General features: G+C 29.6%; 1 protein-coding gene across 1 annotated transcript in view; it reads left to right on the forward strand.

Moving 5' to 3' along the window:
* LOC142320411 (esterase E4-like) overlaps nucleotides 1-16,937 on the forward strand; it is a 48,148-nt gene that overhangs the window by 15,072 nt on the left and 16,139 nt on the right. The window contains exons 3-5 of the mRNA XM_075358124.1: nucleotides 1,566-1,719; nucleotides 4,716-4,901; nucleotides 13,877-14,070. Of these exons, the coding sequence (XP_075214239.1) occupies nucleotides 1,566-1,719; nucleotides 4,716-4,901; nucleotides 13,877-14,070 (534 nt within the window). The remainder of the gene's footprint in view (nucleotides 1-1,565; nucleotides 1,720-4,715; nucleotides 4,902-13,876; nucleotides 14,071-16,937) is intronic.

Raw genomic sequence — 16,937 nt, forward strand, 5'->3', positions numbered from 1 at the left:
TAGACACAGTTCTTTAGATTAAAAACCATAGAAAATCACAAAATTAAAAAATAATTTATCTGCATACTGCCTAAATAAATAAATATGGCTGAAAATTTCAGTATGACCTCATTTTATCCTTGTACCAGAATTAAAGAAAAATTATTTCCCTAACCATAACTCTGAAACAAAGCATTTCCAAAAAAAAAATAATTATAGGCCTTTTTTCTTATGTTAATATCTCAATTCAGCTTCCAAAGTTTGAAATTCAATTTTGAATCACTTAATAGGTCAAAAATGAGAAACTTCTTTTTTAAGTTGATTAATTAAAAACAAATTCAATTTAAACATTAACTTGAAATACTGCAATAAAAAAATGATTGTGACTTAACTCACCAGGGATATAGTTAGAAGAAGAAAATTATAAATGAGAATTACTGTTTTTCTTTGTCTAGTGTCAACTGATGAAACTAAACTGACCAAAGAATTAGTGTGGAAGAAAAACAAAAGACCAATTTAAATTAGTTAAAAACAAAAAAAATGTTTCAAATAAATCACAAGGAAAGAAGATCTCATGAATAAGATAATATTGACTGTTCTAATAATGAAGAAATACATCGATATGCTAAAGTATTAACTGGTAATGATTATGGAAAACATTAGTTAATTGCTTGTTCAAATTTTAGAGATATGTCGCATAATGATTTTTTGCCTCTAAAAATATAGAAAGTTATGAAGTTCTTCAAGGGTATTTTCTTTTACATGTATGTTTAGTGTCTTGATTTTAAGGAAACTCCTAATATCTCTTTAAAAAACATAAGTAAGAAAATAATATGAATGATGAACCCCAAAAATACTTTGAACCTTCTTCCTATTTTGTTTTAATTGTGGAAGATTTTTGAAAATGAGACAAAATAAATTTTGTTTGTAAAGGTTTGTAAATTAAGATATAAGGAAGTTAAGATTTACTTGTTACAATGCTAAAATATTTTTTCATTAAAAATATTCTGCAGCTTTTACGTGATATTTTTTCAACAGTTTTATTTTTCTATAAATGTATTCCCTATTAAGAAATGACAGCATGTATAATCCATTGTTTTTAATGGATGGGATATAAAAATTTTTTTTTTTTTTATAATACCTATCCGTCTTTCTGGTGGCACTTGAGTTAAACAGATCTTTCTCTAAGTGCTTACTATACCGCCAGTCCATATGATGAACAGAATGAATGTGTCATAGAACTGAACAGCTTGTTCATATGAAGGGCTTGACATGCCTTCTTAACTCAAGTGAAGAAGGCACAAGAAATCACTTTACACTTCTTTTTTTTTATAAGCTTTGTGTCAGTTGCTGTTATCTTGAGAATGGCTGTGCAAATTTCATGAGCGCCTCATGTTAGGTCATCTACAAGCTTTTTAGTTATGGACACCTAACATACTTCTGAACAAAATTCCTGAGGTGTTATCCATTCACATATTCATTTTTTTATTCGTTTATTGTTGTTAAATGAAAATTTCATGTATTATACACCTAATTATATCTTAATTATTTCTTTGATGTTATCATTATTGTTTTCTTTTTTTGAGATTATAGAAAGCACCAGACCATTACCAGTGATTGTATACATTTGTGGTGGGGGTTTCTCCAAAGGTTCATCATCATTGAAAGATTATGGGCCAGAAATACTACTTGATAAAGATATAATTCTCATTACATTTAATTATAGGCTGGATATATTGGGTAATTAATTATTTTAAACATTCATTGCTTCTTTTCTCTTAAATTGTAAATCTGAATCCAATATCATCTTTTCCATCTGTTCTGTCTCTTACCATTTGCTTTTTCATCTTCCAGTGATCCTTTTCTTTTTTTAAACCTTATAATGCAATTGTAAAGTTATAAATCTACATTTCCATCTTTCACATTTTACCCACTCGCCTAATTTTTCTGTGGCGGTCTACATATTCAAACTTTCCGTTGTCCTTTACCTCTTTTGTTTTTAGTAGTTTGATATCATCGCCGATTAAGTACAAAATCCTTTAAAAATGTGCAGGTTGATTGTGCACTTTACTTGAATGTAAACAAAAACATGGACTATTTCAGAGTTATTTGTTTCAGACTGAACTTTTCATGTTTGCACCCTTATGCATTAAAAAAGTAGTAAAATGTGTGCTTTTAATTGTTTATAAATATACTTTTTAATGCTCACAGTTTAAAAAGAAAACAATTGTCAGTTTATTTTGTAAATGTATTAAGTATTATAATTCATTAAATTTGTTATCTATAATAATATGATTCTACTCTTAGTTTCATTTAATATACAAGTTACACAATTTTTGTTAATTCCATACTTTATTAAGCGGTTGAAGTTATTGATAATTATATTTCAAAAATGAAGATAAGATAATTGCTAAAATATACAACTGCATAAAGATTGCTTTTAATTATTTATTATAATCACTTTCAAATGTACTTCATTTTCAGTTAGCAACAACAGATATTTAATCTTTCAGCATTTATTGTATGTAAATAAACATATAAGTTTACCCATAAGTAATACATTTTACTGGTAATTATACATTTGATTCCTCATACAGTTTTAAGGAATCCTTAGAAAAGTTCCAAAAAATTATTTCATACAAAAATTTTATAATGTTTTTTTTAAATCTCGCTCATTTACAAAATTGACTAAAAATACATTCTTAATGAGTAAATCACAAAAAAACTATTTCTATAAGGTGAGAATGAACCCTAATATAAAATTTTAAAATAGGTATTTTAAGTCGTTTAAAGTTCTGTTAGAATTAATTTTCACTACTTAAAATTTGTTTATTACTAATAACTTAAAACTCATAAAAAATCATTGTGTCAAATCGACTATGGAGTCTCTGTTCCCTCTTCAAAATGAAAAAAGAAATCTTCCAACAAAATAGTTTTTTATAATATTTTCATTAGTGAAATTTTTTGTTTAATAAATCCTAAAATGTACAAACTAAAAGGAAAGCTAGGAAGGGTTTAATATTTTCCCATTTCAGACAACAAAAAGCAGTAATCTTTTTTCCTATATTATCATTTTTTTGTAGGTCCACTCATAATTTAATTTTTTTTAAACTGCAAATTTTAATGAGGTAAACCTAAAAATTATAAAATATACCATAAAAAACATATTCAAATATAAAAAAAATCACATTCACATTTTTTTTTTATTTTTATTAAAAAATTTCTTTTTGAAGTGTGTGTCTTAGATTAAGGGATGAATCAATTAATTAGTAACACGAGGTTGACTTTACCCAGTAGACACCTCAGCCATTTGTTTGGCATTTTGTGCAACTCCAGGATAGGAAATAAGAGTTCAAAAGATGCACGGTTGCTATGCCACTAATGCAGTTTCACGTGCATGTGATACATGTGCAGTTTCACAGGTGGAACCAGGGTGACTGGTTCCACCCTGAGCACAGGGAACCCTCATGGCACTTGTCGAAGGAAGAAAAAGAAATAAGAAAAGAGGAAGAGATTAGTAACCCCTCAGGGATGCTGTCTCTGATCGACTTAAAAATTCAAAATTTAAAAACAATTGAATGATATTTTTACTCCTGATCAGTAAATCTACATTTCATAAGCTGTGTAGTGGAATCTGGTCATAATGAGGATTAGTTCTATCTCATATCCCTTCCCTGCACATTTAAATTTCACATTAGTGTGATGGTTCAATTTCAGGCGTTTGTATATTATCAATACTGCGTCTTTGGTAGTCACACCATTATATTTATTCAAAGTAGGATAACATAATGGCTATGCAATAGACTGGGGCTTGTTCTGTTTTTGCAACAAGGATATATTTTAATTAATGCACATTAAAAATAAAGATTATATTTATATGAACCAAATAGGGTTTTTACGGTATAAAATCTGCTTGATATAAATCATTTTCTAAGTATATATTTTATTAAACAGAACTGATTTTCATTCTAAAAATAATTTGTTATAGTTGGAGACAACTAATTAATGACACTTAAGTTTTACAAATACGAGGATATCTCTAAAGTAAAGAAAAAAATCGTAATCTTTACTTCCTGGACCAATAATCCTAACGTTGGACAAAATAGGGAAATTTTAGGTAAATACTGTGGGTGGTTTTAATCTCATGTGTAGCTCATAAAGTAATAATTTTTAGCTACATTATTTGCACATGTTTCCAGTTGTCATTTTAATTAATCTGTGTGTAAAGTTTGCTGTATAATCTATTTTTGCCTTAATATTGATTTTATTTTATACTTTAAGTAATTATTAAGTGCATTTTAAATTTATTTTCAATTTGACTTGTAACTTGTATCAAGCTACCTACAACCATTATGGTTCTGGCATTTTAATACATCATATTAGAGAATATATTGATTTATGTCATTTTCCGTATCCAGTGATTTAATCACATAAAATATACTTTTTCTGTTATGATTTTTAATATTCTAACAATACTGTTTAATTAGTAAAGTAAATACAAATTTATACAAGCTCAGTCACAATGACTGCTTTAAATTATATGCTACAATCTCAGTCTACTAGAGGATGACCTAGTAGACTGAGAACATCATCCTCTAGTAGACTGGAACTGATAGGAGTACCTAGCTCTAAAATGTTTTTGTAAACTTCTCCTTGTCTGAACTGAAATTTCATAAAAATGGTTTCAAAAGACAAAAAAATGCAATTTTCTAAAAAATATTGTTATTTTTTTACAGGGTTTCTAAGTACTGGTGATAAGGAAGCGCCTGGTAACTTTGGCTTTAAAGATCAAGTTGCAGTTTTGAGATGGGTGAGACAAAATGTTAAACACTTTGGTGGTGATCCAGAACGAGTTACAGTATATGGTCACAGTTCTGGGGGTGCCAGTGTTCATTTCCACTTACTTTCACCTATGAGTAAAGGTATTTTTTATTAGTTATTTTATAATCGTTATAATTATTTTGATAATTATAATGATTCATATAAATTGACCAAACAATAAAATATCAGTTATTTGACTTAAATGGCATTTCTTCCAACAGTGAAGCCACGTTAAACTGAAGGCAAATACCAAAGGATTGTAATCGGAAAAACTTATTCATGCTTGGTTATTCTTGTAACTGTCCAGAAGTACAAGTATCCAATCTTTTTTCATGAAGAACTATGTAGGTAAGGTCTCATAAGCCAGTAATTTTGTTAGCTCGTTATTTCTAAAAATGAGTCAATTTTGTACTGCGAGTAGTTTCTAGTTATTGAAAAAAATAATAATTACTAAAGATTATTGAAAAGTTTATCCCGATAAGCCGGATAAATTAGAAATCTGTTTAAAATATCTTGAAAGAACAGCTTTTTGTTCCAGCCATAAATTGATTATTCTAAGTTTCTTAAATTTATTCTATATGGACATATAGTTGTCAAGGAAGCAGAGACACAACATCTTATGACTACCAAATTCGATCTCCAACTAATGCCTGCTACTAATGTTCACACCACTATACATACGATGCAACTGCCGCTTACTGTGCGCCACATCCTTGTGGACTGCATATGTTATGCATCCATATGTTACAAATTTAAATTAGGATGGACATTCGGCCCATCCTAGAAAATGGTAAGAATGTACTAAACCAGGTATTGTTACTTCTAAGAAGAATCGATATACTTTTTATTTTGTTATTCACTTTACATATTTGTTTAATGGTTATGTTTCTTTTATTATTTTAGTTTTAATCCTATCACTTACTGTCTTAGTTTTAATGTAATTTTACTAATATTTTAATATCTGAGAAGGTGCTTTTTTGTTACTCTTTGATCTGGGGAATAATAAAGCAAAAGCGTTTTTCGCCAAAAAAAAAAACGTTTTTTTTCTTTTGCAGCTTTTTTAACATTAATATCCTGTGCATTTATTTCAAACAAGTTTGTATGAAAGGATAAACAAAATATTTTTAAATTGTTTCTAAACTTTCCTGGAGTTTGCTTAAAGGTAACATTGTAAATATAAAAAGTAATTTTCATTTTACACACAAGGGAAAGGATTAAATTTCAAAAACTTTACATAGATTCAACTATGTATGAGATACATTGTCATATGGTGTCATAAAATATAGTTAAAAACTTCTGGTTGATAATTTTTTTGACATTTGAACAAAATGTAAGTTTTTTAATTTTTATATCAATTTTCTTCTGTATCCTTCCATATTCTTTAACAAGTTTTCTTTTTTTCTAATTTACATAAAATCAGTACTTGTACACATGGTACTATATTTGGTACCACAGATGTTGTGATTGACAGTTGGCAGTTTCTGAGGTATAAAACAAAATATATAAGTAAAAATTATCAGGTAGAGATAAAGAAACTTCTTTTCTGGTATGAATAGCTTACCATGAACTTAAATAAATACTTAAATTATTGTTAAATTGTGCTAATACATAAACAAAAATTTGGGAATTCTATGTTAAAGGTAAGTTTTAATTTACAAATCCCTAACTCTATGTACAGTTCATATGTCGTATATATTACTAACCTTAAATTTTGAGCAAGACAGTAAATTACCCTGATCTACCTATAGGTCTTGATCCTGCTAGACTACCTTAATACTGAAGGCAATTTGTTATTAACTTAGAATTTTGTTTAAAAAAAGTACATATTAAATATATGCAATAGGCAATAGATATATAATAACAGATAATAAACAGTGTTAGAATTTTGTTTAAAAAAAGTACATATTAAATATATGCAATAGGCAATAGATATATAATAACAGATAATAAACAGTGTTTCATATAATAAGAAAAAAATTAAAAATTTGTTATAAAACTTACCGGGTTGATTTCATTTATTAAAATGTGAGTAATCGTAAGAATTGTAAATGTGATATGTATTACATATAAATAAAATTGGACTGGTAAGAGTTTTTTAACAATTTTTTCTATTTTTGTTTATTATTTGAAATGCTTAAACATGTACTTTGTTTAAACAAAATTATAAATTAATAACAAATTTTGGTAATGTAGTGTCTCCCTGTTTTGATAACAAGTATCATTCTGTTAAAAAACAGTTTTATTTATATTACAGAAAGTTTTGATTTTTGAGCAGAAAAAATGATATCTGCGAGACTTACCGTACGGTTTACAATTTCATTGTAGTTTTTTTGGATGTCACTACGTTTTGATAAATTATTCTTTTATTTATTGTGTTTCTAGAACAAATATACATTTTTTTTTAATTTCACGGCCAATTTTTTTGTTAATAGTCATATCATTCACTTCATACCATATTTTTATGTTTTTAATAAAACTATTTTAATGACCTTAACAAATCAAAGATCCATAATGTAATATTGCACTTAATACTTTGTAAGTGTAACCCTCGATTTTAATCATGTCGGTGGACACACTTTTTATATTACTATTAAATAAATTTTTTTTTATTTCTCCATCAATTAATTCGTTCTAATTGTAGAATACAAATTTTACCAGTCAAATTTATTTCTGTTTTATTTATTCCTTTTTTTAATAAAACTAATCTAATCTCTTTTAAACTACTTTTATTTTTTTTAAAGAAATGATGGGAATTAAAAAATTGTTTCATCTTCAGTACTTTATTTACACAAAAGCATTTACGATTAAAACAAGCTGTAGTATATTTTCTTTTAAGTTTTATTATTTCGAGTACTTTATCAAGTTTTTGTACGCTACCTAGTACTATCAAGTACTGCTATCTAGTGGCGTGATTTGTGAAGGTCACCATAAAAAAATAATATTTTTAAGTCCTGTGGTTCATGAAATGGAAAAAATGTTGTGTAACCAAATTCAAGGAATTTTTTCAAAGTATTTTGTTATTACAAATCTAATTGAACTGAAATATAATGTTTTCATGCTTTTTTTTTTCCATTTTCATTTCACTTTTAGGTTAGGTCATGTTTAGAACTGTAAACATAGTTTGCTGACTTTGCTCTGCTGTCCAGTTCTGTGGACTCTTACTGGCGAAGTTTGAACAAACTTCTACTTTGAATTCATTATCACTTCGTGATAATGAATTCAGTCCCTTAGCATGCTGTTTACAAATAAAACTACCCCAACAGTTTATGAATGAAATTTAGTACAATATCTCTTTCACTTATAGTCTTACTGTAACTCATCGATAGTATTTCTTGTTTACTGAATTACTCATGGCATCACCTTAATCATATTGAACTTAATCCACATGGAAATTCACTCCTTCCCTCTCTGTTTGCAGAATACTTTTGCACTGATGTCTTGCAGGCTCACATTGCACACTCTCCTTGCTGAACGGACATCATAACATCTCGCTAGACTAGTTCACAGAACTTATCTTTATTTAACTGGTCTTTTTGGCAGTATTTATACTTCTGTCCTCGTTACCTGTCAGATCAGACCCAGCTCAAAGCATGAGAATGATTGACCGAGCCTTTTTGTTCCCATGCATTCTAAACCTTGGTTCGGTAACTCTTCTTATGGTATAAACATTTATTGTGTGTCAGCAGGAAGTTTAACTAAAGATGATTGTGTTAAATGACCTGCTACCTTTTCTAAAAGGGTTTCTTTTAGCCCCTTTCTGGATTCCTCCCATTATATTTTCTTCTTAATTGACAGAAATCCGACTCAGGTCCATTTTACCGGTCTTGTTACACTACATTGTGTTGTGCTTTTTCTCTTACATTATATTACTGTGCAGTTTGTAATTCTGATTGATTTGTGTTCAAGGCAAAATACAAAGGCTACAGTACGTACAATATTTTTAATTTATTGTATTAGATATTTTAGGATTTTATTTTGAATTATTTATTTTATATTTTTTGTGTTTTAACTATGCCTGACCTTAAATGTATGGGAAAGAAAAGGAAAACTATCACAAGGTTTTCCTTTGGGACAAAGTTGGAGGTAATAAAAAAACATGATGATTGTTTACATAACATTGTTATCAAAAATCATCTTGGCCTAGTCGAATCAACAGTTCGTTCAATAATTAAAAATAAGGATACAGTTATGATTGCTGGAAAAAATGCTGTTCTTCTTCAGGCTTCACAAATATCTTATTTATGATCTATTTTAATAGTTGAACTTGAAAGACTATTGAGCATTTTCATAGAAGATTGTACTCATCGTCGCTCAGCTTGTAAGTATATCACTCAGAAAATCATCATGCTTTTAAAGGAATATTAACAAACAATCTCTTCCCGTGTATTGGGACATCCAACCAAAAAACATGGGTAACAAGGCCCATTTTTCTGACTGGTTTATGAATTGTTTAGCCTGCAACTCAAGAAACAATATTGCACATAAAGCTGTTCTACTGCTCAATAACGCTCCTGGACATCCAAGCTCTGAAGAATTAGAAGCAATTAATTCACATGTAAAAGTCGTTTATAGGCCTGCAGATATGACATCACTTATCTTGCCTTGTGATCTAGGATTGATAACCACATTCAAGGCTTACTATCTTAAAAAAACATTTTCTCAGGTGGTTTCTGTGACTAATAGTTCAAGCAATTAGATCTGTGATTTGCGAACATCCTGTGAAAAATATAATGTCCTTCATGCTGTGCACAATGTTGGCGAAGCTTGGAAAGAAATCAAAGAGAGTGCACTTTGTGGAGTATAGCACAAGCTGTATCAAGTTGATGATCAAGATCAGACTGCATTCGATGATAACAAACAAGGTACTATTAAAAATGAAGTTGTGCAACTTGCCGGCAGTATAGGGCTTGCAGTTAATGTCGAAGATGTAAATGAACTTGTGGAAGGAGATAAACAACTTTTAGAAAATGAAGACTTGTGAGCATTAGCTGAGTCGCCAAATGAGCAGCTAGATGACAATTTGAGTAGCAGTGACACATCATTTAAATCAGAGACGTCAAAATTCGACAGCAGTGAACATTCAACCTCGTACTCCATTTCTATGTTACAATCAACAGTAAAAGGATTACAGGAGGCATTAGGATACATAAAAAAATGTTGTGATTATGTAACTGAAAATGATCCTGATCAAGATCGAAGTACAAAAGTTGTAAATGGACTGTTAAATGATATGAAATACTACAAAATGGTGCTAAATTAGTAGCAACTATCAATAAACTGGACATTTATTATAAGAAACCAAAGCCGAACTAAATCGTAAGTTGTTTTTTAATATTCCTTATTATATTTAGGCCTATATATGTTTATTTTTTTAAATAATATTGTATTGTATTTTGATTTTTCTTTTGTACTTTATTATTCTTATATTTGTTACTTTGTTTCTACAATACTGTTCTGTATGTAATTATATTTACTCTACTGGATTCAATTTATATTCTATTAAAGTACGTTCTGCCGAACTATCTAAAAATTCTGTGCTTCTACCTGCAAAATTAATAAATATGTAGACGTACAGATACTATACTGCACAATAGTACAGTACTGTACTGTATACCTTTTTTGAGAAAACAGTTTTGATTTACGCGGTTTTAATTTACATGACAAGTTTCAGTGATGAATCAACCACGTAAATCAAGGGATCGCTGTATTTGAATTGCAATTTAGTACTTGTTGTGTATGATGTTATATAAACAATAGCAGTATCTCATAGCTATTTATAGGTTTGACATAGTTAATTTATTTCCGCCACTATATTTTTTGTGGCAAGACACAATTACATGGTCCTGTGCAACATCATTGTTATTTTAACTGCCTGCCTATGGTAGAAGTTACTTTTACTGAGATTGTTTTTGTCATTAATCTGGTTTGAATAAGTATCATACCGAAATTTATGACTTATTTGCTTTATTTCAGTGCTAGAATTTAAGTTTTTATTTATAAGCGTTTTTAAATGTCATGAAATTTGATACCAGGTGTGTAAATATGAAACCAGAATTTTTGTATAGAAAATACACGTTTATTGTATAAAAACTATAAAAAATAGTTTATTCAAAATATTGTCCATCGCTAGCTATACATTTTTCCCATCTCTCTTGACAATTTATGAATGCCGTGTCAACAAACTGTTGCTCTTTTGAGGCAAACCAAGTCATCGAGCCATTTTTGTACATTTTCATAAGAAGTTAAGTGCTCCTCAGCTAGTGTGTGCCCAAATAAATATTAGTCGGATGAAGCCAAGTCTGTTGAGTAAGCCGCATGTGTAAATGTTTCCTAACTGAACGCCTCAATCATTTCCTTGACCGGTTTTGCTGTGTGTGATGCATTATCTTGAAGCAAATTCACTTTGTGTTGCCTTTTTTGATATTCTGTTGTTTTTCATGCAATGCTTGATTCAGATCGATTATTTGTTGTCGGTAGCGTTCAGTATTAACAGTTTCGCCAGGTTTTAGCAGCTCATAATAGATCACACCCTTCTGATCCCACCAAACACAGAGCATAGTGATTTAGCCTTGAAATCAATGTCGATGGTTTGCCTGGAGTACCCATGATCTTTTACACTTAGGATTCTCGAAATATGTTCACTTTTCATCACCTATCACAATTCGATGGAGAAATGACTTTCTTTTGTACCTGGCGAGCAGCATTTTGCAAGTAGTTTTTCAGTTTTCTTGCTTCTTTTATTCTGTTTGTGTGGAACCCATTTTCCCATCTTCTGGATCTTTCCCGTGTCTTTCAAACTTATGGAGATGGCTTCTCATGTTACATTTAATTGATCCGCTAATTGTTGTTGCGTTTGAGTGTCATCCCCATCTTCAAACTCTTTCGGTAGTCTTCGACCATTCTTCATTTCTAATGTTAAAATCAGCACTTTTGAATTTTTTTTTTAAACCACTCAAAGCACTGTGATTTACTAAGAGCATGCTCACCATAAGTTTCAACAAGCATTCAGTGCAACTCTGCAGCAGTTTTCTTTAAATGGTAACAGAAAATCAATGCTGTAGGTACAGCAAAAATAGTTTGTAAGTACAAAACTTGACATGTTCAATGCTAATTAAAACTGTGCTGTTGAATGAAACTTGTATTGTTGTAAGTTGAAAATCTTTATCGGCTCTCAAAGAAATAAAATGGCGCCAATGATGCAGTTTAACAGTAACTACATTGACAGCTAGGGCCGTATATGTGCAAATTCTGGTTTCATATTTACACACCTGGTAATTATGGCTGAGAGTCCTTCTTGCTGTATAGTTAAATATAGACAATTAGGAAGCGGGGAAAAAACAATAGTTTGTTGTATTAATTTCAATTAAGTTCACAAAAAATACCCTACTTTAGAAATTAAACTAGTAGAAGCGCTTACGTTTGAATTCAAGGGTGTATCCATTTCAAGTATTGGGAAATCGCAAGCTTAAAAGAAAAAATATGGGATAGCGTACAAACCAAAAAAGAAAAAAAAAACATTTAACTATTTTTCTTGTTAAAAAAAATAGTTGAATGCTTGTATATTGAATAAAGTTCGGTGTAAAACTTATGTTAAGACATCTAAACAGGCTTTTCTGTCTGGTTTAAGTACTGGTATAAAATTGGCAAGTAACAAAGAAAAACAGTTGATTGTAGGTCGTGTAGGTAATGAAGATGGCTCTGTTCAAGGCTCATTCTTAATTTTCCAATCCAATAAAAACGGTGATTACAACAAAGATATGAATGGTAATTTTTGTTTAAAAACTGCTTTAAAATATGATTGTGAAATTAATTCCATTGAAAAGTATTATTGTTATGGATAATGCGCCGTACCATTTTGTAAAATTAGAGAAAATCCCAAATACATTATTGCCAAAAGCAGATATAGTGTTGTCGCTGAGAGAAAAACAAATCTTATTTGATTCTACATCTTTAAAGTTGAACTCCTAAAAGAAGTTAAAAAAATAAGCGAAAGTTTAATGTATATGTAATCGAAGATGTGGCTGAAGCAAATGGACATACAGTATTATGGCTTCCACCATACTACTGCTTATCTTTTTCCTGTTTAACCTCCGGTAATTACCGTTCAGATAATACTTCAGAGGATGGATGAGGGTGATATGTATCAATGTAAATGAAGTGTAGTCTTGTACAGTCTCAGTTCGACCATCCCTGAGATGTGTGGTTGAAACCACACACCCACCACCAAAGAACACTGGTATTAATGATCTAGTATTCAAATCCGTGTAAAAATAACTGACTTTACTAAGACTTGAACGCTGGAACTCTCGACTTCCACCATACAACTGCTATCTAAATCCAGTAGAACTAGTGTAGAGTCGAGTAAAAAAATTTGCAGCTTGGAATTACAAAACTTATTTATAAATTAGTTGATGTAAAGGTTTTAATCGAACAGTATCCTTGAAGTAATGGCAGATATGTAAGTGGCAGAACAGTGTTAAACATGTGCTGCAAGAAGAAGAAAAAATGTGGAAGATGGATTATTTTGTTGATGTTGAGGTGGATAAACTCATTATTAATTTTGAAAATGACTCCTTGAAATCTTAATGTTAGTGAAGATGAAAATGAGGTGTTGAGTGGATGTGATTATTTATCGAATGATTCACTTAAGATATCGAGAGAAAAACAAAAAAAAATGGTAATAAATCATAATAAATTTTTTAATTTATTTTATGCCTGTAATTAATATTTCAGAGTTTGTGTAAAGTACTAAACAAATTATTTACAAACCTATTTATGTTTATCGTTTCATTAAACCATTATTATTTTCTGTAGTTATTAGCTATGTATGACAATTACTGCTGTAACAGTAAAACAAAATTACCATCGAACATAACTTTAGTATATTTAATAATTTATAACCTTTTCTTAATTTAATAAACATTAAATGTTTTAGAATGTACTGAGCAACAAGTTTAATATTTCTGAGGCACACAGTAGCTGTCTTGCAATTTTGTATGCACAAGTTTTTTTGAGTTGATTGGCTTTTTTTTAGTGATATTCTTTATTAATCTTTTAATTTTTTTTTTGTTTGAAGGATTATTTCATAAAGCTATATCTGGTAGCGGTATAATGTATATGTTGTATCCTGATACTACTGGTGCAATAATAGAGCATACCAAATTACTTGGGGAATTCGTTAAATGTCCAACAGATGTCACTGCTTTGTTAGTAAAATGTTTACAACAGTTACCTGTTGATGAACTTTTTAGAGAACTTGAAAAGTTCAAGGTAAGCATGTCTAATATATATACATATATAAAGAAATCACCTAAATAGAATAATAAAACAAACCTCATTATTAGGAACATATTTTGGTTTGTAAACTACCCTTAGTCCTGATGCTTAATTATATCTCGCATCAAAATAAAAAGGAATTGTTAAATTATTGATCAACCAAAGCATGGTCCTGTTTTAACTTAACCTTTTGGCAATTTTTTGCTAGTGGGTTTGTGATGCTTTATGACCAAATGCATTCTCTAGTTAAAGTTTTCATTTCACAACGGTGATTGCTATTTTGAAACAGAATGGTAGATCTTTTTAATACAGATTGAAGGGAAATTAGCATTGCTAAGCCACCAACATCTCCCATCTGCTTCTGATGCGACCTATTTTGATGATACTCACCACTTGTAATGATGAGTCCTTGTTGACACAGGGTTAAATACTAACATATTGGTTTTAAATAACTTATTTTTTTATCTTTTCCTCCCAAACACTTTAACAGCTTATTTACAGAAAAATAAGATGGGATATATAACGATGTACTTGCTTGACAATCTTATGCCACTAATGTCAGCTATTCCGGGAAATATCACTTTGGATATTTTTGATACAGTAGAAATATTTGAACCTTCCAATCAATTGTGTTCAATATCTCCTAATGAATGTCAGCAATTATGATTTCCTAAGAAGCACAGTACAACAGTTTTATCTATATTTAAAGTTAGATATTTACAGTTCATCCAGAGAATAATTTTTTTAATTGCGCTATCACAGTTTTTTACTTTTTCTAAATAATTATCTTAAGGTATAGAAACAATTGTATCATCTGTTAAGAAGGCTATAGAAAAAGTAAAAGAATTTATTTTTCATTGATAATTTAATATCTCATTATTATATAACTCTTTGAAGATCAGAGCCAGTTTCCTGCAGATTTCAGTACTTCAGTGTAACAACTTAATGTTTTTAAAACATCTTTTAATATTTTCCTATCAATAATAATTGCTGTTTCTCAATTTCCATCATATCGGTAGAAATTAGAACAGTTACTTTTTCTTTTGAAAATTTTCCACCTATACACTTCTCACCTTTAAACCTTAGTATGTAAAAAAAAATAATTTTGAAAATAGCTCCTTTTCACCAATATTAAAAATTTCTTCCTTATAATTCTTAAATAGTTTAGGAAAGTATTTAAATACATTTGTTTTCATGCCTCAACATTAACATCTTATATTTCACAAATAATTTTTCCTGTATGTAAGTAACTCATCATTTTTTTTTTATAGCATTAAATGTAAGTAAGACTATTAATTAACATTTTTCTTACCTCATTTTTATATGTTCAATGTATGCAATTTTTTACTGTAACATTTTTGATTAACTTTGAAATCATTATTTGAAAATGATAGCAAATACATCATCACTAGAAATTAAACATCAGTTAAAACATTAAATATTTAATATGTGAAATAAATTTCTGTATGTTTCCCAAATATATTGGTATTAGCTGTTCTAGAAGGATGAGATGTGTTCATTCTACAATATGGCTGCAGTAGTGTCTGTATAAAGAAAAAGCTGACACGCAGCTTTATTCTGATGAATGACTTACACACACAACTTAATTTAAAATACTTATCATTTTATTTAAATATAATATTTTTTTGTTTAATTGAATGATTCTAGGTATTATTTATTTTTTAAATTCTACTGCTGACCTGTGATGTTACAACATTGCAAACAAACAACAAATGTACATCAGTGCTACACTAGCATTGTGATAAAAGGGACACTTTATACCCACTTAGACACTAGTTTATTTAGAGCATTTTTGTGGGTGGGGGTGCGGTTTTGCAAAAATGTTTAATTGTTAACAAATGCGTCTAAGAAAAATAAGACCTTAATTAGACAAAATCTTGAGATAATGAGGATCCTTGTTGTATACCATCGCCCCTTTACCATTTAAGTTGGCAATTTAATGGCATCAGTGCCCTATATATAGAAGTAATCAGACCAAGTTTGTTCAAAATCGGTCCAGTAGTTCTGGAGATATAAGGAGTGTTACACTGAACACACACACACACATACAAACATCTGGAAAATTTCTATCCAGTTTTTTGGGTTCCTTATGTCAAAAATGTCAAGATCCAGTGAAAACCCCATATGCTCAAATTGGACCGATTACAATGCTTTCTCTTCTAAAGCTACAGCTCTGTTATAGCACTAGATGGGAAAGTATAATTAATCTGTTATAAAATATAACTCATCAAATGGATTTTGAATATAATAAACGCTTTCTAAACTGCCGTAACGATAAATTAGAATAAAATTTCAAGTCCCAGTTAGGCCTATTATAAAGTGGAAACTTTTCTAATGCTGAATGAAACCTTTTTTAATGTTTACAAGCAGCCCCTTGCTGCTTCGCAGAATTATTGTTACAAAGTAAAGTTATATATTTAAAAAAATCACCTATACTCCTAATGAACATGTGCTGCACCACAGTGTTATTATTACAAAATAATGTTATATATTTTAAAAAAATCAGCTAAAATCCTATACCATTTACTACACAAATCACCTCCAATTCCCTTGCTTTTCTCTTTCCTTTCCTGTCACAGGTAAAGATGTGCTCAAAACCTATTTTCAGTCCATCCAGACGTTCTACTGGATGGATTGGGCTGATTTTTTTTTTTATTTTGCTCAGAATAGCCTCCAGATACATCTCTAATCATCAATGGATCTTTAAAGTAATTTTCCTATGAGTAATAACCTCAGAAATTTCCTCAATTAAATAATAAATGAAAGTTTTTGAGTATTTCTCATTGGAGATTCAAGTTTGGAGTCTGAGGGTGATTAGATGACTTATCTGTTGGTCATTC

The sequence above is a fragment of the Lycorma delicatula genome, chromosome 2 (genome assembly GCF_047948215.1).
Source record: "Lycorma delicatula isolate Av1 chromosome 2, ASM4794821v1, whole genome shotgun sequence".
NCBI lineage: Eukaryota > Metazoa > Arthropoda > Insecta > Hemiptera > Fulgoridae > Lycorma > Lycorma delicatula.